The sequence below is a fragment of the Staurois parvus genome, unplaced genomic scaffold, assembly GCF_062004578.1.
Source record: "Staurois parvus isolate SC_StPar_1 unplaced genomic scaffold, SC_StPar_1.0 ptg000950l, whole genome shotgun sequence".
NCBI classification, from domain to species: domain Eukaryota; kingdom Metazoa; phylum Chordata; class Amphibia; order Anura; family Ranidae; genus Staurois; species Staurois parvus.
In genome coordinates this window covers 420,068-445,973 of record NW_028318746.1, presented here as the reverse complement: position 1 = coordinate 445,973, position 25,906 = coordinate 420,068, and the positions used below count along the sequence as shown (strand labels likewise).

Sequence of the window (25,906 nt, the reverse complement as noted above, 5' to 3'; positions counted from 1 at the left end):
ACAGATGACATCCAATCGTTTATTGATGGACAATTATTAGCTGGTGCTGAATAAGAAATATCTAAAGCCACAAGTTTTTACTTTTAATTTTGGATAGAGGAGGGAATGGTTTTTGTGAACTGTGTCCTACTGAGGAGATCCCCTTTCACTTCCCTCAGATGTGTCCTCACTAGAAGATTTCACCTGTTTTTGTTCCGATGACACCTCAGAATTTTGGATTCCTCCTTTCTATCCAGGTGATAATGATCACCAGTACAAATTAAGAAGGTACCGTAAATCTCCCCAGTGCGGACACTCTACCCAAAAAAATCAAAAACGTTTTGGCTTTAGATACACTTTATCTATGACCAGTGGCATAACAACAGCCATCGCTGCCCAGGTAGCTGCTATGGGGCATGGGGTAGGAGAGGGGTCCCATTAGGGAGGATGTTAAACTGTCCACTATAGAAGGGCTAAAGTCAGACCTCAGGGTCATTTATACATGGATATCACTCTATGCAGTAAGAAGCATTTGCTTATCTGTCTTTAGAGTGACATTAACTCTGTGTGTCTAAAGCAGTCAGAAATTCTAAAGTTTCTACTCAGCAATAACCTTAACAAAACAGCTAAAATTTGTAGTTCCACAAATAAAGTTTAAAGATGCTAAAGTTGAAAGAGATTTGTACGATTGTTGTAGTGTAATTAAAATGTTTCCCTTGATTTTAAATATATTGTTATAATTATTGTTACTACCCCTTTAACTTTTATCCAAAACACTGTGTCCTTGTAGTGTACTGGCTATGCTTACAACTCATCGCCTGCTGTCTGTCCTTGATTTTGGCATACTTTATGTTAAAGAATAGGTTCACCTTTTAGTAAAAAATAATAAATACACATTTTATTTCAGGTTAAAAAAATTAGCATTTATTATTTTTGTCTGCAAGAGCCTGTAAAGCACTGCACCAGCGATCAGCAGATCGCTGGTGCCATGCAGGTCTCCTGCAGATCTGTCAATATATCTGCTTGCCCGTATGGGATGCACGGGTAAACAGATATACAGACAGGAAGAATGAATTAACTACCATGGTGCTCCACAGCACCATGGTAATTCATTGACAAATACAAGCCAACAGTCACTAAGGCTGTCGGGACTTGAAGTTTCTCATTTACAGAGGACTATGAATGAGTGACGTGGCTGGAGCCCCGCATGGGCGCATTTTTTCAAAATTTGACAGCTAGCAGGGGGAGAGAAGATCCCCAGCTAGCTGTAAAAGCAGGGATCAGGGGGAGCGGGGGTCAGTCTGACTGTAACATGTTACAATTTGAACCCTAAATATGGGTGTAACATGTTAAAAACAGTGAACTTATCCTTTAGGATCAATGATGCCTGTTGTCAATTTTGATGCTGTCAGCTGCAACAGGGAGAATAAAGCTGGCCATACTCTGCTCATCCATCCATAACAGATGTGGCAATCCCCCTGCTGGGACATTGTATTCTGACGGACACCCACAGCTGTGAGAATACATTGATCAGTAGCTGTAGCGGATTGCCTTCAGCCACTAATAACATTTTCCAACAGGTCTGTTAGACTTCCGTTGAACAGGGACAGATATACATTGACTGAAATTCAGTTGACCCTGGCTGAACTGGCCAAATTTCAAAGGCCAACAATAGCTGGAGAGCCCCACTAATATTTGGCTATTATACCCTATGATTCTAAGACAACAACTGGTATACCAAACGGGGTTGTATTGTTAAAAAAAGACATACAAGGTTTAACATAGAAAGATATCATTAAATGTGACAGGAAAAAAAAAATGACACCCTCACCATGAACACTCTCACTGAAGCTGCCCATGGTGGTGATAGCTGGTCTTGTTCTTTGGCTGGTACCCTGTGGCAAGCCTGTTACGGCTGGTTGGGGTGTAGCCTCTCTTGGTTCTGGTAGAGGACTTGGTTCTTCTGGTTCTGATGAGTCCAGGACATCTGTACATGAAAAATCAATGATAGCGGCTCATGTGAGATCCAGAACAATAATGTCATTAAAAAGAGAACCTCAGTCTAATGCAAAAAATTACAGATCTCTTAAAACCTGTAACCTGTGACAGTTGAAAAACAAAATGTGGAATGTCCATTTAAAGAGGTTATCTTTGAGGTTTGAACCCTGGTTTACAAAGATGCGAATCTGAGGCAGTCCTGATGTGGTCCCGAAAGCATAGATTTGCATGTCAAGGGAGAGAACACAGCTTTATATGGGGGTCATTCATACCTATCAGTTCCAAATGCAATTTCCAAAAGGGTCCTGTGCGTGTTTGGTGCTATGCAGTGCATTTTTGAGCACCTTAGACTTGAATGGAAACAACAGTGAAAACGCATAGGTGTTCAAATGCAATGCAATTTCAGTGTGAGATACACCTTATTTCTAATGTCAAAAAATTAGCCAGAACAGAAATCTCAGCTGTGTAAAGTTGCATCAGAATCACTGCAGAATTTCACCGCAACTGCTCCTGAAAGCGCATCGCATCAGTGTCTAAAATGCATTTTAGATTGAATCATTTATGATAGGTTAATGGCTTGTACATTTAGGGTGGTGCTTTAGGCAAACAGCTACATACACTGTTCAGATATATATTGGTCTACTGCAGGGCTCAAAATTTCAAGTCCTGAGCTACTAGCTTAAAGAGTTACTCGCCACCAGTTGTCCCACCCAACCCCCACCCTGCCCGCCCTTAATCCTGTCCCCTAAACACACACTCATAAATGATCTCATGAAATGGCACTTTTAAATGTTGTATGCAGAATGAATGAAGGAAGGGAAGGAAGAAAGAAAGGAAATGGCAGGAAGGACGGGAGGGAGGGGTGGAAGGAAGGGAGGGGAGGGGAGGGGTGGAAGGAAGGAAGAGAGGGGTGGAAGGAAGGGCAGGAGGGTGGAAGGAGGGGTGGGAAGTAAGGGTGGAAAGGAAGAGAGGAGTGAATGGGAGGGAGGGGTGAATGGGACGGAGGGGTGCGAAGGGAGGGGAGGAAAGAAGGAAGGGAGGGGTGGAAGGGAGGGAGGTGTGTAAGTAAGGTGTGGAAGGAAGGGCGGGAGTTGTGGGATGGAAGGGTGGAAGAAAGGAAGGGAGGGGTGGGTGGAAGGAAGGGAGGTCAGACTCACATGCTCAGTCAGAAGCATCAGAGCTGTTGGCTGCTCTGTGTTCAATTTCCCGCCCAGATATCCTCTGAAGCAGACTGGAGTGTGGGCGATCACAGGGGGAGGCAGAGCAGATCCAGCCTCTCTCCACTCTTCTTCTATGGGGGGATGGGGGGAGGGGCTGGGCACTAAGGAGCACACAGCGGGGGGCCCAGAAAGAAACGGAACGATTGGGGATGATTGGTGCAGTGGAGGGACAGTGACAAGCATCGATCTCCTGTATGGCTTTCAATGAAGCAGCTGAAAGCCGATTCTCCTCCTCTCCTTCCTGCGGCTTCCAGCTGCTTCATTGAAAGCCATACAGGAGATCGCTGCTTGTCACTGCCCCCTCCACTGTCCCTCCCACACACTCCTAGTCCTGGCGCTGCTCGCCCCCACCTTATTTCCACTCATCCAATGAGAGCGAGCAAGTGGAAACTTCAGGGGTTGTCTACTGTTTTACCTACCAATGGATATGGAAATGCATGATGCAAACATACTGTATCATAGTCCCTGATTTAGCAACATTACTTCCTAGGTCAACTTCCCTGCTGGAGGTAAAGAGATAATAAAGATAGTTGAAGTGAAGTACTAGAGAATCCGTGTATCACCTAACTGGTTGAGCAGTGCGTAAGAGGTACACACATCACAAAACTGCCTGTACAGAATTACAAATAATTTGGTGGTCAGCAGAGTAAAGATACATGCAATTAACTGTGTACTTAGTCATTTGTGTGGATTAGTGCTTTTATGAAAAACATTCTTGATGGTCTTTTTAATTACAGCAAAACATCATGTCATTAATGTTGCCAACCCCTTCCTTTTGATTGGCAGCTGCCTATGAACATCACTGTTTGAGACTGTGCATCCGCCAAGCCACTTGTCAAATTTGGGAAAACCCCACTATATGTTTGCCATATATGTGTTGTCCTTCACACAGCGTACCTAAAATGAATTTATAAAAAAAAAATAAAAAGCTTACCAATTTAGGTGTTTTGTTTTAGAGAAGGCACTGGCAGACTGCAATCTACTCTGGACAATTTCAAATGAGAAGATTCTTAATCTTTTCCCAATGTCAAAAAGGGACACACTGAGCTTCCCTCACTAACATACAATGGAGACATCCATCTTCTCAAGATCATTAACCCTATGTTAGGCCAGTGTTCAAATCTAATCTACAACTAATAATAATGAGATCTTCCAGCTCAGTACAGACAGGGTTAATTATGGTATAAATTAAGGCTCCATACACACTAGCATTTTTTATAAACTCAAAAAACCCGCTAGTAAAAAAAAAAAAATGGATGAAAAACGCTGATATTAGCATTTTTGTGCCAGCTTGTAGTAGCGTTTAGGAGTGTTCATGTTTTATTACCGTTTTAAACCTAGGAAAAAGCTGTTAGTTGCATTTTTGTAGCGTTTTGGAGCATTCAGGTTTTTTTTGCTGGAAAAACTCTCCCAAAAACTCTGCTAAAACAATTTTATTTTGCTTCTAAATGCTCTTGAAAAATACTACTAGCCTAAAATAGTGTGCATGGACACATTGGGGATGATTTACTAAAGGTAAATATACTGTGCACTGCAAGTGCAGTTTCTTTATATCTGAGGGGAAGTTCTGAAATGAGGGGAAGCTCTGCTGATTTCTTTCATTCAATCCTGTGCAAGCAAAAATGCCATTTTTTTTTGCATGTTCCCCTCAGATCTAGCGCAACTGCACTTTCAGTGCGCTTGGAGTGCACAGCCTATTTGCCTTTAGTAAATCAACCCCATTGAATAACACTATTTTGCTTCTAGGAGCAGAAAAAAATGCTAATAACAGCTTCTAGGAGCGTAAAAAAAAACAGTCCCCAGCCCCGCCTGCTAAACAGATGAAAACTTCAGTTTTGTAGTTCTCAGAAAAGAGCAAGTAAAAGGTAGATAGCATTTGTTTAAATTTTGCTATGTGAATGAGAACATGTAAGAAATAAAGTGTGTTTTCCCAATTTGGCTGCAAAAGTTGAAATACACCTTAATATTGAATCATTTAGAAAAAAAGCTCAGATATTTCTATTTTAACAGTGACCTTTGTATGTATAGATTTTATACCAGGGTTTACACTTTACATACTTTCTCACTGAGTCATCAACCTGGAACAAGTATGTAGATAAGAAGTTCGATTTTATGTTATTTTTTTTCTATGTGCCTGAAACCAGTGGATTTCTACGATAGCCATATAACTGGTATTTTTCAGCAGTAGGTAACCAATGACAGCCCCTACTATGAGACCCTTCAGCTCACTTGTCTCTCCCAGGAAATATACCTTTTGGGTTGACTGACCCTTAAAGATGATGTGTCATTACTGGAAATATGAAACTTACAAGCATGAAGACGTTTTGGCATTTTGCATAGAGCCTCTCTTTTCTTTGTAATTGGCTTCCCAATGACTTTGTATGCTTTCTACGTTTACTATGTAAAGATCATGTATAAGTCTATAGAATGTATGAGGGGTTTCCTTTTGTACAGCAACAATACAGTTCAATACAAGAGGGATAGGAGGGCCCTGCTCCTCGGAGGTTATGACAAAACACACACACAAAAAAAGAAAGAAATATGGAACTTATTTGGAGGTTTTTAAATATACTGACCTGAGAGGAAGGAGATTTCACTGAAGAGCAGCCATTGGCTGGAGAAGTAATAGTGACAACGGAGGATTCTTGCCATTCTGTTGGACAGTGGGATGGTGACAGTGCGGGCACTGGGGTCCCGGACGTCCAGGGCTAGAGAAAGGCTGACAGGCTGGAGGTCCCATGGAGTATGTAAGGTGCGCTTGAAGTAACAGTCCACACGACGGAATATCTGAACTCCTCGTGACCGCATGTTGTTACAATGTACCTGATCGGGAACAAAGACGGAGCACAAAAAACATTAAAGTTGGACTCCAGGTAAACAGCTAATACACAGATGAAATACATACAGTATGGGGACGGTTTTACCTGCTAAATAATTTGTATTTCTGTCCATCCAATACTGATATTTACACAATTCTGTCACACCACAGAACCCTGTCTGGTGGGGCAGCAGACCTGATTCTTTCCTTCTGCAATACAGTAAAACTAAAGCTGGCCATACATGGAGCACATTTTGGCCAGTTTCCAATGTGCCAGCCAGATTTGGCTGCATGGGTGGCCCTGTTAGCTGCCTCATGACTGACATTCCTTGATTGACGAATCAAAGAAGCTGGATGTAAAATTGTTGACCAAGCAACAATCCAATCAGATACAGGGACTGTTCATGTATTTTGACAGATGGCAAATTCATCTGTACTGTATAGCGTGGATGAAGGAATCCATTAGAATTTTTCAATTTAGCCTGAACAGAAAAAAATCTATATGTGTATGGCAAACTTTACAGGTCTTCTCACATGCAGCCAGTGACTGGACAATGAAAGGAGAAGGAAGACTCTGCTCTGTCCAACTATTAGTACTGTAACTGATTGGCTCCTTGAGCTGCTTCAACCTCTTCAAATCTGAGCCCTTCTGTATAGAGGACTGCAGGAGGCAGATACCTAGTCAAATGCAGGTACGTACACTGCTTACATGTAGAAAACTAAAGTTGATTGAACACTTGTAACCCTCATTGGCCCTGCGTATCACACAAATGGACAGGTGGCGTATATACGAGGTGGTATCAAAAAATTTTTGAGACTAGTTTTGTAACACGCCAACAGATGGCAGCACAAGGCTGCACACACAGTCACAGGAAGCACCGACCTTTATAAGTCAAAGTGCCAAAAGACATTATCCTGTGTACAGCGGGAGCTGTGCAACTGGTGCTATTCTGACCAAGTGCATTACCACGTCTGCTATTTCATCATGGAAAGCAAGTTAGAACAAAGAGCAAAGTCTGCATGAAAATGGGCAAATCTGCCACAAAGAGGACTGACATGATTCGGCAAGTTTACGGTGATGCTGCAGAGATATTTGAGGTGTTTTGAGTGGCATGTGCACTTCAAGAGTGGAAGAACATCACTGGAAGATGACCAGAGATCAAGAAGACCTTCAATGTGCTCAATCCCCAAAAATGCCCTCTTCCCGAAGATGAAAATCCAGCTCAAGGGTCGCCATTTTGACAACATTGCGAATATCCAACGATTTGCCCAGTTTCACACAGAATTTCACGTTTGCACTTTGTTCTAACTTGCTTTCCATGATGAAATAGCAGATGTGGTAATGCACATGGCCAGAATAGCAGCAGTTGCACAGCTCGTGATGTATATATATTTGGAAAACTAATAAACTTACTGTAATTATTTTAATATTTATAAAAATTCGATATATAGCTCAGTTAGAGGGCTTTTGTAATATATTCCTGGCCTTATTTAGGCTTTGTTATTACTGTCTGTGTCCTCTTTGAGGAGATTTCTCTTCACTTGTTTTGGTGATTTAAAGTGGACCTGAACTCAAAAAGTGAAAATCTGCTAGTTTATATGAAACATCCAGAAATGTCTCTAAGTAATACCCTGAAACATTAACTTTTTTCCTGAAATTTTCCTTACAAATAGTAGCACACTTACTGTGTCTAGGCACTGCTGCGTCTTTAGCTTCATAGCTGCTTATCCATAGTTTAAGATCATCTATGGAACTGCTGAATCTGAATGGTAGTCTCACCAAGAAATTGGATGATGTCGCTACTGCTAACTATTCCACTTACTAGAGAGCCAGCTGTACAAGAGCACCTGCCGATACTTTCCTGCTTCTATTATAATTGTTCTGTGAATCTGTGATTTCTCCACCTCTATCAGTGCTTCTTGATTATTCCTCCATCAGGGTGGCCAGCTCTGACATGAGGCTGCAAAGCCCTGAACCTCTACCAAGATAATCACCTCCACACAGAGACACAGCATGAACAAGGCATCATAAGTCTGTGATGGGGAAATATAAGCAGCAGGGAGCCTACAGACAAGATGGGTAGTCTTTTGCCCTCTGCATGCCTTTTTTTGGCACAGCTTCCACAGTGCAAGTCCCTGATAAAGTTAAAATTTCCTCTCAGCTATATATATATTTTTTAGGGCCGATACTACATAATATCTAATATTCTAGAGCAGGCACACTTACTCTCATATATGTAAAAGCTCGTAAGGCATCAAAATCAAACTCCATTTCAAGGTACCCAGTTGGAAAGCTTGCATTATCCCAGCCAACATAGTCATATCCAGGCCAGACACCTTGCTCTTTGTGCTGGACAAAGTCATCTGCCCCAATTACACCATCAGTCAGCTGCCCCAGACCTCCATAGTGCAGCCTACAGGATGGGATAAAGAACAGAATTATCATAAAAAATAAGATACATTAAAAGTATAAGCCTTGCCTGTTCATGCATGCATGCATTTTAGATCAGTGGTGGCTAACTGGCGGTTTAGGTGGTATAAAGTGCCTCAAATGTGGCCCCTGACATAACCAAGGGGCCACATGCAAAATTCAGTATATGTACTACTACAGAAGACTGAGTTAGTATACGTATTACAGAGGATGGTAGGAGACTGGGTGCATTTTAAAGGTGTGCATAGAGACTAAGGGTAAGCTGTAGAATAAGGTCAGAGAGTGGGAACATGACATATAGACTTCGAGGTCACTATCTTTACAACCTCTTTACAGTTTTGTGTTTCCTCTTCTGAATGCTGGGGCCCAAGAGCCACACAAGAAGTACCAAAGGGCTGGAGGTTGGAAACTAGGGCTCTAGAGGGAAAAAGAGTCATAAACAAACAATGGGAAGGGCAGTGAAGTTGATTTACTAAAACTGGAGAGTGTAAAATCTGATGCAGCTGTAAATGGTAGCCAATTGTCTTCTAACTTCAACTTGTTCAATTAAGGTTTGACAAAAAAAACCTGAAAGCTGACTGGTTTCTGTGCAGAGCTGCATCATATTATGAACTGTCCAGTTTCAGTAAATCAGCCCCAGTAAGTGCCTTATGAGATAGAAGATTAATACAGTTTTAGGTTATACTACTCCTTGGAGATGATTTGGTATTGTGCTGCTGCAGGACCATGTTGCCCAAATTTTGCCACCTCTCTGCTAGATTCATTTGGTAGGTTTTTTCCACTAGTAATGTAAGGCACCATTGGAAAAAACTCGCAAATAAACAAAAGTCAGAAGTTATCTAAAGAAAGTACCTAATGTCATGGAAGAGAAGAGACAAGGCTTCAAAAGGTGGGCAAAATGGTGCTGCACAACAGAGATTGTCATATAGGAAGAGAAATAGGGAAACCATTGTTGTTTCTTATGCAATTTTTGTAGTTAATTAGACTTTAGGTGTTGGTGAATGACTACAAGAAAACATGTTAGAGGATACTGCTCTGACATTAAATTTAAAGGCCGGCGAGTGCCTAAAGGCCTGAGGAAGGGAGTTCCAGAAAAGAGGAGAAGTGAGAAGTAGTGACTAGAAAGAACAAGAGGTGAAAGTCATATGCAGACTGAAAGTCGTGTGGTGTAATACTTGGGAATTAGTGAGGAGATATAACGAGCAACTAGGATGGAAAAAACTTTGTAAGATACAGCTACTGAAGAATTGTAAACTACTGTACATAGTCTGTGTAGTTGGCAACCAGTGAAGGGACTTGCAGAAGAGAAGAACTTGAGCAAGAAGGGCAGTGCCAGTTTGTTATGTGATAAAACAAGTCACATAGCAGGCTAACATGCATTGTTCACTGGTACACTAGAGACTCCCAGTGATTTATAAATATAGCAGCTAAGTTTAAAATGAAAAGAACAAAATTTGGGCACAATAGTGCACGTATTTACCCGCCAACTGTGAATCCATCATATGTTGAGTCGTTTAGATTTACAAACATCGAAGGAAGTTTCATGACATTTCCAGGTGGAGAGGTATAGGAACGAAGACCATCTGGACAAGAAGTCAATTCCAAGTGGGAAAACATTGATATACAGAATTGGGACTTTTTTAAAAACAAAATTTATATAAATCAGATGTCACAAATAACAAAACAAGGACAGGAAAAGCTAATAGTGGTTAGTGACATTCATCTGGACTTTTTACCACTAATCCCATTGGCTTCTTCAGTTTCCATGAGTGTTGGGAACATACCAATTAAGTCATGTTCCTAATACGTGTTTGAACTTAGGAACTTGGAAGAGTGACGAAACATCTTTAACATCATTAAATAGGTCCAGTTAAATGCCAATAATGAATACTAGTTATTCCATGACTTGGATCACTTGGAAAACTTTTTGGGTCATAAGAAATTACTGTGTTTGTTAGTTTTTGCCAGCCTATGTGCGCTAAAAACCCACCCACTGGAATCTGGATTGATTACAGGTACCAGTCTGTCTCTTTTTCCCATATCTTATATTTGAGGGTCCAAGTCACCACGATGACTAACAGTAGTACATCACAAAAAGACTCACCTTGCCAGACACAACCATAGAGTTCAACTCTCAGGCAAACACTCATGACTCGGTCAGCCATGGGGTAGAAACGAACATAGCGGGCTATAAGTGGAGGCCCAAGGTCCTTTAAAACTAGATCACCTGTGTTTTCATTACCCACTATAACCTGCACAGGAGAGAGTAAACACACACAAACAGTGAGATTTGTGAGGTGAAATCTCTAAACAAGTCTTTAACCCCCCTTCCCCCACCACCACCACAGTGATTACAAGGCAGTCTATAAGGCTGGCCATACATTATACAATTTTCTAGATTTACCAGAACCATATAACTACTTGCCAACCCCACACTGCAGCTTTACTGATACAGTGAGGCCCGGCTGCACAGAATCACGTATATACATGAGATTCTGCTTTTCCAGGTACTGTGCGTGTCACTGGCTCCTTTACATGCCGATCAGTGGCTGGGACCTGCTGATCGTCAGAGCAAGTGACAGGAAAGAGATCTGTGTTGGTAAACAACAGAGATCTCTCTACTGAAAGCGGGGACGTGCCAGTTTTTGCCTCCATGCAAAGCAGAGAGAGAAAACGGTCACACTCCTTAGTAAAACAGCACATATTTCACACATTACGCATAGTTAGGCACACAGTTAACCCTTTGATTACCCCAGATGTTAACCCCTTCCTGCCCAGTATCATTAGCACAATGTCAGTGCATTTTATTAGCACTGATCACTGTATTAGTGTCACTGGTGATGTCAGTGTCAGTTAGCCAGTGTCTGAATGCCTGCCGCACTATCCTATGTACAGTCCTGCTAAAATTCGCTGATCTCCACCATAACTAGTATAAAAAAAAAAAAACATAACAGAATACATTTTGGCCTAAATGTATGAACAAATTTTATTTTTTTTAAATTGAATATGTTTTATAGCAAAAAGTAAAATCTATTGTTTTTTTTTTCTGCACCGGAAACTGACTGGAATTGACTGCTCTGGTGTGAACTAGGACTATTGGAATATATGGAAAACACTACACATGCATGTTTGATGCAGGAAAAAAGACGCACTGGACTGCATCTGGTATGAACCAGCCCTTATAGTACAAAAAATAAAAAACCCAGTGATTATCAAATACCACCAAAAGAAAGCTCTATTTGTGTGAAAAAAATGATATACATTTTAATTATATGCGGTGTTGCATGACCACGCAATTGTCAGTTAAAATAGCGCATCATCATATAGCAAAAAATAGCCTGGTCATGTAAACCTTCTGGAGGGCAAATGGATAATATGAGGTCAACCCTAAACACGTTCAATTTGTATGCAATCAGGCAGGCTCTTTCAGTATATAGTTGAAGGTAAATCTAAAGGAAATGAAATATGTATATTATATAATTGTATTGCCAGCTTTAGTCCCTGCAGGATTTTTCAGTGGCAAAAAGAGGGTATATGATTTCACAGCTGGGGGTGGAGCCAAGATTTCCTGAAGGAAATCCTCACCATTGGAGGTCCTAATAATGATGTTAAGCCAACATCTCCCACACATAACCAAAATAGCAATATTTCTGTCTTTAAATAAGAGACCAATGTGTATTATAATTGTCAGAGTTCCTAAAAGAAAACCTGTCAGTTTTATTTAGGGGTGTATTTCAGTTCCTTTTATTCTTGCACCATGTTTGAAGAAAGAGAAGAAGTATCAAATTTGTCAACACAGACAATTCCATTTTTCAATATATTTATACCCTATAAATTATAACCTTACCTCATTTCCCCAGCGGTCTTGCCACTGGGCCCATTTGTAACCATCTCGACTGTAGCGCAATTGGTAATGACGGACAAATTCCTTCCCAAGCCCGCCCCCATCACGGCCTTGCGTGCCAACAAGGGTCAGGAAATGCAGCTTCTTCAAATCTATCTGTAGATACTCATCGTTATTTGGATAGACAGATCCTGCTGGGCACCATGCACCATCACCATCGTTACTTTCTATCCTGTGTCACACAGGAAACATTTATTGTTAAAAAAAAGGAACTTAAATTAAAAAAAAAAAAAACATAAGCAAAACACAGAAAACATCAAGTTATGCCCAAATCAGGCCAAAACATTATTTTAGTTCTGGATAGACTTCACTGTCAAATAACCCCATGAGAACACTTCACCTTACTTACCTCTGACAATAAAACAATGTATAAGCTTTTGTTAAGATAAGCTTTTGTTCACTGGGATAGGATAGGAAGACACAAACAGTAATGTTAGCCTGAGAAAGGTTTTAACCTATCTCCATTTTACTGCAAAAAAAGTGTCTTGCTGCAATTTGGTCCAATGGAGAGTTTTCCCATTATGTCTTGTCCTGATATTATCTTTATTAGCCAAAGACACCTATACTGTGCTCCTTTCTGATTTAGTTTCACCTTTTTATAGCCTTGCTATAAGTGCCATCCTCTTGTCCAAAGGTTGTGCTTTGCTGCCTGGTAAGGGTACTCTCATTATAACAGTTGGTTAAGTTTACCTACAACATCAGAGAAAGTCGGGCACGGGTAACAAGGTAGAACTAAATCAAGAGAAGAGGCTTTTCATATTTAAAGTTAAGAATAAGGTACAGTATCAATTTAAGAATCAGAAGCACCCATTGAACAGGCTGGATGTAGAGCCCTAGTGCCCAGCTTGCTATCCAAGAGCCACTTGCAGCCCATTTGAACTTGTTCTGTGGCTCTTGGAATCCAGCAGTCAGTAGTGTGAGTATTGATTTGCAAAGGAGTAATAACAATGACTGCTCTACTAGCCTCATGTAGTATGTCCACACGATCACAGTCTCTAATTATCACTGTCTCTGACAGTCCTTGCTACACTGTTTTGTGTAGTACTTCGTTGATGTCTGGGGCCACAGCTGAGGCCCTCCATACTTTCTAGGTTGAGTACCATTGATGTAGACCTTGGGTGTTAAGGAACTGGAGTCTGTTTGACTGCTGAGACTGCTTTCTTTTTTCATCTACATAAAACACCACAACAATTTGTGTATAGTGAATGGTTACCAGACCAGAAAACAAGAAAATGCAGATAATAAAAAAAGTTTGTGTTAAGTTGATTTGAACATTTGTTTATAAAATGCTCAGTTTCATATAATTTGACTGATTTCCTAAAATAGGGGGGAAAAAAAATCAAACAATCAGATTCTAGCTTCCATTGTCCTCTGTAGGTTTTAAATTTAGAGTTGAAACCCAATGTATTTGCTACAGGCAACATGGTTTTCTTTCAGTTGTCTTGTCAGAACTTTCTCTACTGGGTCTCATTTATTAATAAGATGGCCTTGGGGCTACCCAGGCAGAATTAAAAGGCGAATTTGGATTGGTTTAAAATCAGTACATACAATTCTTGTTTTAGTAATTCTAATACATTACTTATCTATTGTTCAAGGCTAGCAGCTCTTGTTGATTGAAACACACTGAATCTCGAGACAAAAACAGGGGCATGACAAGGCTTCCCACAAAGCAAAAACTGCAGCAGAGAATGGGTTTTAATTGCTCTGACTAAAATTTTCCCAGAAAAGGAAAATGTGAGCACCGGCTTCTAAAGGAAAGTACAGGCATTCTTCAGACAAGTCACAACAAGGTGGCTTCTCTTGCATTAAAATTTTCTTTGTCAGCACATTAAGGCAGTCTTTTGATACTGAGAGATCTTTAGCTCCCAGCTTTGCTACATTATAGAGTGAAGCACATTACAGCTAATTAGGACAGGGATTGTGGTCTTTTTGCCAGTAAAGTGGATATTTTGTAGACCCATCTATTATCAATTCAAAAGTAGATGGTGACACCACTGTAACAAAAAGAGGCAAACCAAGCACTAATTGTTGGTGCACATGGAATTGTAATTCAGAAGAGAGTCAACTATAATATATGTTTTCAGGTGTTTTTGAGCTGCTTCGAATCTTGCTGATGTTGTACCCATTTCGTCTATGGGCAAATAAAAGAGCTCATATGCAGACAAAAGCCCATGTACATGAGTCCTAAAGTTGTTGAAATAGCAGAGCACCAATGTGAATATTAGGACTCGAGTACGACTTTCGAATCTGTCCAACTGCACTGTCCTCAGATAAAGGGTATTTAGGGCTGATCCCAAGCCACTAGAATGTAGTCTGATGTGCCAACAATAGCAACTATATTGAAAGATTATTGTCCATGGGAAGTCTAATTATGAAATGAAGGAGCTTCATCAACCACCTTAGCAAAAAGAAATCTATATTACATCTTGGCCTGGGAAAGACTCCTGAATGGCCAATCCAGTAACAAAATGTTCCCTTTGACACGCAAACTCAGCATTGGGTCAGCAGCCTGGGAGAAACACTTTAAGATCCTGACATGTTAGTACAGTGCTGGTAGTACATCATACAAAAAAATTTCCCTTCTGCTTTGACCCTGTATTAGCACTGCAAAAATGACCATGCTACATGTTTAAAGGTCTCGCCCCTTGCTCTTGCCCATTTGGTCACAAATCTTCCTTATGTATGAGCAAGCTACTGACCTTAAGATCCAAGGTGTTAACAGAAATTGCACTGTTCTCACTGATCTTTCAAATGCCTAAGGGAATCATAGAGGTTAACTTACTAAAGGCAAATAGACTGTGCACTCTGCACCAGAGCTTAGTAAATGAGGTAAATCTCTACTTCACAAAGAATACCCAATCACGTGCAAGGAAAATTAAAAAAAAATATATATATATTTTTGCTTGCACATGATTGGATGATGGAAGTCAGCAGAACTCGTGCTCATTTAAGCTCTGGAACAACTGCTCTTGCAGAGTGAAACTGCAGTTTGCAAAGTGCACAGTCTATTTGCCTTTAGTAAATCAACCTCATAATGATCCATATCAAATCTCTCCAATGGAATCACAGACAGCAAAAAAACCTGACAGAGGTAGAGTGGGGAAAGTAATTATTTGATCCCCTGCAGATTTTGTAAGTTTGCCCACTTACAAAGAAGTGAAGGGTCTATAATTTTTACCATAGGTGTATTTTAAATGATGAAGACAGAATATCAACCAAAAATCCAGAAAAAACACACAAAAATGTTATAAATGGAGTTTCAGTTCAGTCAGTAAAATAAGTATTTGATGACCTACCAACCAACAGTAATCTGGCTCCCACAGACTGGCTATGTGCTCATGTGGTACACAGATTAGTCCTGTCAATTTAAGAATGTACTCCTAACCACAACTCGTTATGTGTATAAAAAACACCTGTCCACAATCTCTTTCTTCCATTCAAACCTCACAATCATGGGCAAAAAGCTGTCAAAGGACATCGGGGACGAGATTGTAGACCTGCACAAGGCTGGAATGGGCTAAAAGACCATCAGCAAGAAGCTTGGTGAGAAGGAGACAACATTAAAAAATAAATACAAAATAACCATCAATCGCCCTCGATCCGGAACTCCATGCAAGATTTCACCTCATGGGGTAAGCATGATCATGATAAAAGTGAGGGATCAGCCCAGAACTACATGGAGCTTATGAATAATCTCAAAGCAGTTGGGATCACAGTCACAAAACAAACCACTGGTAACACAGTACGCCGCTATGGATTGAATTCCTACAGTGCCCGCAAGGCCCCCTCCTCAAGAATGTGTTGTAACATCTTGGATGAGAACCTCCTTCTCTCAACCGGAACACTGAAGATGGGTCGTGGATGGGTCTTCCAGCATAATAATGACCCAAAACATACCGGCAAGGCAACAAAGGAGTGACTCAGGAAGAAGCATATTAAGGTCATGGAGTGGCCTAGCCAGTCTCCAGACCTTAATCCTAGAGTAAATTTATGGAGGGAGCTGAAACTTCGAGTTGCCAAGTGACTGCGAAGAAACCTTAAGGATTTAGAGAAGATCTGTAAAAAAGAGTGGACCAAAATCACTCCTGAGATGTGTACAAACCTGGTAACCACCTACAAGAAATGACTTACCTCTGTGCTTGCCAACAAGGGTTTCTCCACCAAGTACTAAGTCATGTTTTGCTTGGGGATCAAGTACTTATTTTACTCACTGAGCTGCAACTCAATTTATAACATTTGCATCGTGTGTTTTTTTCTGGATTTTTGGTTAATATTCTGTCTTGATCATTTAAAATGCACTGATGATAAAAATTATAGACCATAAATTTTTTTTTGTAAGTGGACAAACTTACAAAATCTGCAGGGGATCAAATAATTATTTTCCCCACTGCAAGTACCTTCCATCATTTTGGGAAGCTGAATGACAATTTTGGGAAGCCCATAACAATTTCTCACAGTCCAATGAAGGCACAAGAGTTAACCCCTGCTTTTTCCTGTAGGCTCACTCTCAATTTTCCAGTTGCTAATCTCAAAAAGTGGCTTAATGCAAAACATCCAAACATTCTCAAGGACATCCCTGAATTTTCCTAAAGTATTTTGCCAAAAAACTTTAAATCGTCTTCAAAGCATGTTTCATGTTACATGTGGTGGCCATCTGAGAGGTAAAATGGGCTGAAGCGAAACACGGAACTTTATTACCTCCTACAGCTCTTCTGTTTGATGTGCCATCCTCCTGAACCCTGAATCGAATTAGCAAACTCATCTGGCTTAAAGGGCATCTTTCATCTTCAAAGTTACGTTTATTTGATTAGGCATGTACAAAAACAGGTGAACAATGTTTTTTTTTGGCATGGACTGACAGTCAGTGAAAAACATGCAGTATTTCAAAAGTAAAAGGTTTGAATAGAGAGGGGCCCCAATGATATTCATGTGTTATAAAGGCTTGACAGCAGATTTTAGGGAGTGAACAGAGAGGGGACCAACACAACTAACAAAACATTGACCACCATATGTTGAAAATGTCTTAAAGTAGATGTAAACTGTAATGGAATGAATTTTAGCTTGCTAAAGCAATGTATATCATCATCCTGTCACCTCTTTGCAGCAATTCCATGCCTTTATGCACTCAAGAGATGAATGCATGGCATTGCTCAGTGCAAGGTGACAACAGTGGACCATACCAGCATAATTTGGAACAGTCACTTGTAGTCTCTATCAGAAGTTTGTGTGCAGGGTGACAACACAGGAGCACAACTGGGAGTCAGGGATACAGCGTTGTCACTCTATAACAGGAAATACCTGACCAAGGATCCTTCTGTAGAATCACCATATATTATTTTAATAAAAACTTCAGATTTAAAAAAGGTGGAAATGACTTTTGAATTTTACATGTTACAGCTTATATACGATTTTTTATTAATTGGGCTTAGATATACTATAAGGAAAAATTTGCCTTGTTGCACAAACCGAGCAGTCACACTTTGGAGTTCTTCCCGTCTATTGCATGGAACAAAAGAGCATCCAATGAATGGTATAGGTAACAAGATTAGTCCATTAAAGCTCTATGGGCCTCAAGAAATCCTGCAGTTGAAATATCCTTTTCATTCTGCCATAATTTGTTCTTATAAAAGTGATTCAGGCACTTATAAAAAAAAATGCTATTAACTGCTTCCTGACCACCCTATAGCAAAAGCACTGCTACAGGGCTGCACAAAATCACCGGGTCCCGGCAGGAGATTCCCCGCTGGCACCCGGCTATCACTGAGGAACACTGACAGAGGAGAGGTCTGTATGTAAACAATACAGATCTCTCCCCTGTCAGCACTGGCACGCTGATTTGTATTGCTCTGCTGTGCAGAGCAATACAAAGCAGTATGCTTACACAGTAAAGCACATACAGACAAAATAGTAAAACAGCACACAGTTAACCCTTTGATCACCCCAGATGTTAACCCCTTCCCGCCCAATGTCATTAGTAGAGTGTCAGTGCTTTTTATTAGCACTGATCACTGCATTATTGTCAGTGGCAATTAGTCATTTCCCCCCCAGTGTCAGAATGCCTGCAGCAGTCCTGCTATAAGTCGCTGATTGCTACCATTACTAGTATAAAAAAAAAAAAGAAAATTCCAGTAGATATGCCACCATTTGCAGACGCTATAACTTTCATGTAAACCAATTAATTTGCATGTATTGTAATTTTTTTTTAGCAAAGACATATAGCAGAATACACTTTGGCTTAAATTTATAACGAAATTTGATTTTTAAATTTTTTTTACTGGATATGTTTTATAGCAAAAAGTCAAAAATATTGTTTTGGTTTTTTTGAAATTGTCGGGTTTTTTTTGTTTATAGAGAAAAAAAAAATGTAAAAACTCAGAGGCGATCAAATACCACAAAAGAAAGCTCCATTTGTGGGAAAAAAGGACATACCGTATTTGCCGGCGTATAAGACGACTTTTTGACCCTTGAAAATCTTCTCAAAAGTCGGGGGTCGTCTTATACGCCGGTACACATGTTTAGGGGGGCTGCGGCATTAAGTACAGGGGTTTGCAGGGGCTGATGTCTCTTACCTGGATCCAGTCCCACGACGATCCGGTCCAGGAAGCGCGGCGTCTCCTTCAGTTCGGCCACTGGATGTTCGTGCAGCTGCTCGGCTCCGCCTCCTCACTGGTGATTGGCCGCCAGAACTGTAGCTCAGGAAAGGCACACAGGCGGCCAATCACCGGCGAGGGGGCGGAGCCGAGCGGCCCCGCAAAAATTGAGTGCCGGAGCAGCAGGTAGGTGTTCTGTGTAGAGGTGCTGCTGCAACCACATATGCTGGCTGCAGCAGCACCATACGAGAACAGGGTCAGCAAGTCTCAGTGGGAGGAATAGTGCCCCATCATTGGTGTCACTGATACCAATGATGGGGCACTATTCCTCCCACTGACACCAACGATGGGGCACTATTCCTCCCCCCCACTGACACCAATGATGGGGCACTATTCCCCCCCCCACTGACACCAACGATGGGGCACTATTCCCCCCCCCACTGACACCAACGATGGGGCACTATTCCACCCCCCACTGACACCAATGATGGGGCACTATTCTACCCCCCACTGACACCAATGATGGGGCACTATTCCACCCCTCACTGACACCAATGATGGGACACCATTCCTCCCACTGACATCAATGATGGGGCACTATTCCTCCCACTGACACCAATGATGGGGCACTATTCCTGCCACTGACACCAATGATGGGGCACCATTCCTGCCACTGATACCAATGATGGGGCACTATTCCTGCCACTGATACCAATGATGGGGCACTATTCCTGCCACTGATACCAATGATGGGGCACTATTCCTGCCACTGATACCAATGATGGGGCACCATTCCTGCCACTGATACCAATGATGGGGCACCTATTCCCCCCACTGATACCAATGATGGGGCACTATTCCTGCCACTGATACCAATGATGGGGCACTATTCCTCCCACTGACACCAATGATGGGGCACTGTTCCTCCCACTGACACCAATGATGGAGCACTATTCCTCCACTGATACTAATGATAGGGCACTATTCCTGCCACTAATGCCAATGATGGGGCACTATTCCTGCCACTAATACCAATGATGGGGCACTATTCCTCCCACTGACACCAATGATGGGGCACTGTTCCTCCCACTGACACCAATGATGGAGCACTATTCCTCCACTGATACTAATGATAGGGCACTATTCCTGCCACTAATGCCAATGATGGGGCACTATTCCTGCCACTAATACCGATGATGGGGCACTATTCCTCCCACTGGTGTGCATTGGAAGAGAGGTAGTCTTATACGGCGAGTATAGCCCAAACACTACATTTTAGCAGGAAAAGTAGGGGGGTCGTCTTATACGCCCAGTCGTCTTATACGCCGGCAAATACGGTAAATTTAATTGTCAATTGTCAGTTAAAATAGTGCAGCGCCGTATCGCAAAAAATGGCCTGGTCAGGAAGGGGGTTAAATCCAGTTATGTATTTATTGAAAAAAACATAAGTATTTTTAACTATTGCTAGTAAAAAAGCCTGTTTTTGTAGTATTTTCTGGCAATCTGTGCTAAGCAGAGGAAGCAGGAGGGACAGCACTGTGAGCTAATCAGCCTCTGCTACACTGCACAAGCTAGCATGCAGAGTGAGAGCAGAAAACAGAGCAAGTGGCAGTTTTTAATAAAACAAACCTTGGATGATCTGCACTAGTGAAGTATCTTCCTTTCTTTGTGGACACCAGCTGTGTGGTGTGATGTGGGAGGCTATAAAGAAGGCGCAGGTTTGACCTTGTAGGAGGCTGATACCATACTCAAGTGAATAGTGTCCTCTAGGCGCTGAGATCCACCCTTCTGATAAACATTTGCTTTAAATCTACTGGTGCTGAATTTCCTGGCACCTATAGAAGTCTCACTTCTGATATTGCAGTGCGACCCTCTGCCTGCTTTTATCTGGCCCTTGGGACACCATTTCATTTCACTGACACCAATGAATGGCATAATTTCCTGCTAATGACACCAACATTGGGGCAAAATCCTACCAATGACATAAATGGTGGGGCATCGTTCCTCCCAATGACACCAACAATGGGGTCTAATGACACCAATCATGGGGTACAATACCTCCCAATGACACCAATGATAGAGGATTGTTTACTCCCACTGATGCTGGGACATTTTGTATTTCTGTCGGCTACAGTCTGGCCCCCCTAAAGACTGAAGGACAGTAAATTGGCCCTTTGTCTGGAAAGTTTGGAGACCCGTGTGATATTGGATAATGATATTTACATCAAGAAAATCAGAGGAGTCTGGGTCGTTATATTTTATTTAGGATACAGTGGTGGAAGAGTTAATATTTAAGCTTTTTTCAAAGAATTTTACTATGTGCTGCAATCTATTTTTATACACTGCGGAATACTATCCAATGAGCAGGCGCATGAACAAGTTTTATTTAACTTTAGAGAAGAAAAATTAGGTCATCAATCTGGCTGTGTGAGGGCAGTGCGGAGCAGACGCATCCTTGCCGACTCCTCCAGGTTGTAAGCCCACAGGATTCTTGAACTACGCCAGGCAATGGGCAGGGTCACTTGCCCTGCACATGGGGTACCTTTCTGTGTGTGCACACACTCACCAAACCCTGAGACTGGGCAGAAGCCAAGTTCAGGTGAAATAAACCTTAAGACGGCCTCCGACTTAGAGATGAGCCGTGCGTGTGCCTGTGTGTTATTAAATGTACTTCTGTGAAACTCTGCATGCCATGTCACTGCACACCTTGAATGTAACTGTTGCATTTAGGAGGCACACTGCTGATAACTCTAACAAACTGTACTGATTTCTGGCTGCCTAGGCCTACTTTAATAGGTGTCAGTCCATGACTTGGCAGTTCTCCAATTGGACAGCATCTTTGGGCGGACTGCAGGGCCCAGCAGACCCCTTCCGCAGTACGGTGTCACGACTTCCCCAACCTAGGATTGTACCATGGCCCAGAAACAGGCACAGCTTCAGCAGACAACAGGAACACAGACGTATCCCCAAAGGAAGGACTTCTCTTGGCATCCAACTTTCCCCCCTTATATTAGCAGCACAGAGTGGGTAGGCTGGGTCCAAAAATCCCCTAAAAAAGGTTTAACCCCTGCCTGGGCCAGCCAGACTACACTACCTACTGAAGGCAATCTGCCTACATGTGTATGGTGGAAGTTTGTGAATCTCAAGACTGGCTAGACAGGATTATAAATATTTTGGCAGATAAAACATTTCACACATATGCATTCCGTCTGTGTATCTAACTGTTTGCCAAGAAATCTGCTTTAAAGGAAAAATGTTATTAGTTTCTATGCGTAACAGACTGCCAGATACTGTCCACCACTACCTTGGTCTGCCCTTCTGTATTAGGCCTTGACTTATTGGGAAAACTATAAAATATATGTCTGTAGAAAATTGCCCATTACATAACCTGTATGCACAGTGGAAGATGCGTTTGTATTTAAATACTAAGGCTATATTTATTCTTTCTTAGGTGTTTGGGATAATTCTAAGATGTAAATACTTCTGGATCATCTGAATTAACATTTAGCGCATCTACGGTAGCACAGCTGACTATCACTGAAAAATCCTGCACCAAAGAGGGAGATGTCCTTTCAAAGGTCTTGAAGACATTAAGCAACCCAGTGAGGAATGGAACTTTGCATTATCAGTATAGGGTGGATTTTTAGAAACTTCTTGCCACAAGGGAAGCTACTAACACCATCTAGGAAACTGCAGCTGTGCCAAAGACAAAAAAATCCAATTTGCTTGTTACATTAGCCAAATGCAAGTCCTCAGAAAGGACTTCTGTAGACCTTCTGCAGCCTCTCATCATATGTTATCCCTGCAAACATTATAGGGTAGCATCAATGGACTAAAGTGAGCAAGCTTCATGGTAAGGAACGTGCCAACAAGGAGTCAAGTGTAAGACTTGGATTAATGGTACCATGGAGGAGGGGAGACAGTGGCACAGGTTGAGCTGCATAAGTTCAATCCTACAACAGTATATACAATGGGGACATCTGAACTGCAGAGCTTAGTTTAAAATAATTAGCGTGGGTTTTATGGCTCTTGAGTATGGTCAAGCTCAACTTACAAAGCCAAAATGTTTCCTTCATTATTCGAAATGCTCATTCCTGGAGTTTGGAAAGGGATACCCTTGAAATACAATCAAAAGTAGAAGACATCTCTCACCTGCTATGTTTGGCTTCAGTGGAATCTGACCATGCACTGGATGCTGTGATGTCCTCGTCAGGGATGGTTCTGTCTTGCATGCCCAATGCATAGCGGCATGTAGCTAAAAATCAAAAACAAGCAGTCAGTTTCCTGTTAGCATACTGACTGTCCAAAATTAGACTGATTTTATTCAAGTTGGTCAACTCTGTTTAAAACAAACCCATAAGGACAATATAAGGAAGCAGACATTGCTGACTTCTGCTTCTAAAAATGCTTTCCTGGTTTAAATGTCCATCCTATGGCTTTTGTTATTTATAAGCCACTGGCTCTGAAAACGCATGCAGAATAATAGTTTTAACTTTATGACTCTCACAATCTGCATGTTTGTTCTGGGCCAGTGTCTCAAAGACAACCAGGCAATCAGAACAAGGTCAGCAAATGCAGCCTACAAATTACTATCTGTACAGGTTTCTATTTAATTAGATTTTGGGTTGTTACACAAACTTCTAATACTATACATTTTGAAATTGGTGCTTTTTTTACTAATTTTAAAAGGATGTAATTTTAAAGTGGTTGTAAAGTTAGAAGGTTTTTCACCGTAATGCATTCTCTGTATTAACCTCCCTAGCGGTCTGATTATGTCCATATTTCAGTGCTCAAAGCGGTACAATTTTTTGCATGGAAATATGTATTTTTTTTATTGTAGGCCTGTAATTCTTAGGAATAACTCACTGAAATCTGCCCAAACAAGAGTCTAGTAAACATCCCGGGTATGTTAAAATTTGAAACACGAAATCATAAATTATAATTTAATAATCATAAAAAATAATAATATAATAATAAATTTAATTCAATAATATAATCAAACCAAAAACACTGAAATTTGAAATATAGCGCCAAGTTTGCACATCACTTAGCAAAGTCGCAGAATCGTTTTCAGTGTCTGATGACGAATTTCCCCACGAATCATTATCACTCAATTCTGCAAGTGGTTCTAATTTACTATCGCTGTTCTCTAGCTGGTCTAAAACCGATTTTGACCTAAAGGGACGCTTTTTGGACGCCATGGACGTTTCTCAGTTTCCAGGCAGAAAGAACAGTAAAAATGTAGGCAGGGCAAAGGACAAAGCACTCGGGACAAAATGTATGTGAAATGGTTTGATACAGTAATGTTTTACTATGTTATTTTAGTGTATTTAGTGAATGTCACTTTTTGTCATTTTCAAATTTCCCTCCGTTCCATCCCCCGTATGTCCCGACGCTCGCAGGGGACGGAACCCAGATGACAGATGCCGGCATCGGCCGGAGGACATTACAGGGGACACTGCAGGAGGGACATCGCGGGAGCGCAGGACAAGGTAAGTGATCGAGGGATCCCGGAGCAGCGCTGCATGGTAAGCCCAAGTGAAGCTCGGGGTTACCGCTTGTGGTACTGAAACTTTACCCCGAGCTACACTCGGGAATACCGCCAGGGAGGCTACGATAAAAAAAACTTTCGTACACAGGTTCTCCCCCAGCCCCCCCTTATACTTACCTGAGCCCGATCTCATCCAGCACTGTGCCTGAGAGCAGCGGCGCTCTCTCTCTCTCCATTGAGGCAGCAGCAGGAGCCATTGGCTTCTGCTACTGTCGATCACAGCCTGTGAGGAGAGAGCAGAGGGCTGTAATTAAATAACAGTTATAGCCCCCCCCCTTCAGCTTGTGATTAGACAGTGAAGGAGACCACTCTAATGAGCTCATCTGTCTGTCACTCTGCTCTCTCCTTCTTTCAGTATGTCTCCTGTTAGCATATGAGCAATGCAGCACTACTGATTGGTTTTGTGTGTGGATTCTCTCTGTGTAAACTCTGCTGTACAAGGAATGGAAGAGACTGATACAAACTCAAATTCAGATACTTATACTACCTGCATGCAAAAAACAAAAGGTGTGAATACAGAGCTGCATCAATTTGCAGAATGTCTATGTGTCTAAAGTTCAGCTTTATACTGACAAGGGACTGCTGTCATTATAAAGCTGGGACATTTTTCAAGATAATAAGAACTCTGTGAGCAATATTGAGCCCTGCCTTCAATCATTCATATAATTTCAATAGCTACTACTCTGCCTGGTAATTGTAAGCAATGATTCCAGATAACATATACAGTATATCAGACAATAGGCATCTGGCAATATCATGATATAAGGGGGCAGTCATATCAACAAGAAAAATCTGATCACTTTTAGGGGAAACAGGCTGTAAAAATTGCTCCACAAACATACGCTCGGCTCTGCTGAACACATGTGAATAGTTCAAACTAGAATTTCTCTGCTGCAACACTTATCAGGTAAGGACCCAAATCCTGTCCAGGTCCAATCAATTGTATCATCACCTTCAGAGTCATCTGCAGATATTAAAGCAGAACTCGAGTTAAAAAATTTTTTTTTTACCACGCAGTGGGGTTGTGCCCCCACTGCATGGATCAGCTGCTCCTTTTTTCTGAGGGTGAGGACTAAGCTCATTCTCACCTGACCTATCGAGCCTATGGAAAACAGCGTTTCCCCACGTTCCATTGGTGGACCGTTCCTGCCTGTGGAACGTGCATTGAGCGTGCTCATGTCAGAAACAGCCCATTTACAAGACCGCTGGACCGCAGGGACCGAAAGGACCAGTCTTGTGCGGGGAGGATTGGCAGGTCAGATGAGTATATCTTCGGTGCCCTCTCCCCGGCATACCAGTGCCATTCCTTCAGAGTACTGTGCCATGGTCCAGGACTCCCACGTGCATGTGTGGGAGTGGCATCACTGTCTGTCAGGCGGCCGGAACTCGCAAAGGAAGACCACGTGAAGATGGAA

General features: G+C 41.7%; 1 protein-coding gene across 5 annotated transcripts in view; it reads right to left on the bottom strand.

Moving 5' to 3' along the window:
• Positions 1-25,906, bottom strand: part of DDR1 (discoidin domain receptor tyrosine kinase 1) — a 119,025-nt gene that overhangs the window by 27,539 nt on the left and 65,580 nt on the right. For all 5 annotated transcript variants that reach the window (XM_089656932.1, XM_089656933.1, XM_089656935.1 and 2 more), the window contains exons 3-9: positions 23,093-23,195; positions 12,294-12,522; positions 10,551-10,698; positions 9,927-10,029; positions 8,243-8,429; positions 5,774-6,020; positions 1,811-1,966 (exon numbers count right to left, since the gene is read on the bottom strand). In XM_089656932.1, coding sequence (XP_089513058.1) covers positions 1,811-1,966; positions 5,774-6,020; positions 8,243-8,429; positions 9,927-10,029; positions 10,551-10,698; positions 12,294-12,522; positions 23,093-23,195 — 1,173 coding nt within the window. The remainder of the gene's footprint in view (positions 1-1,810; positions 1,967-5,773; positions 6,021-8,242; positions 8,430-9,926; positions 10,030-10,550; positions 10,699-12,293; positions 12,523-23,092; positions 23,196-25,906) is intronic.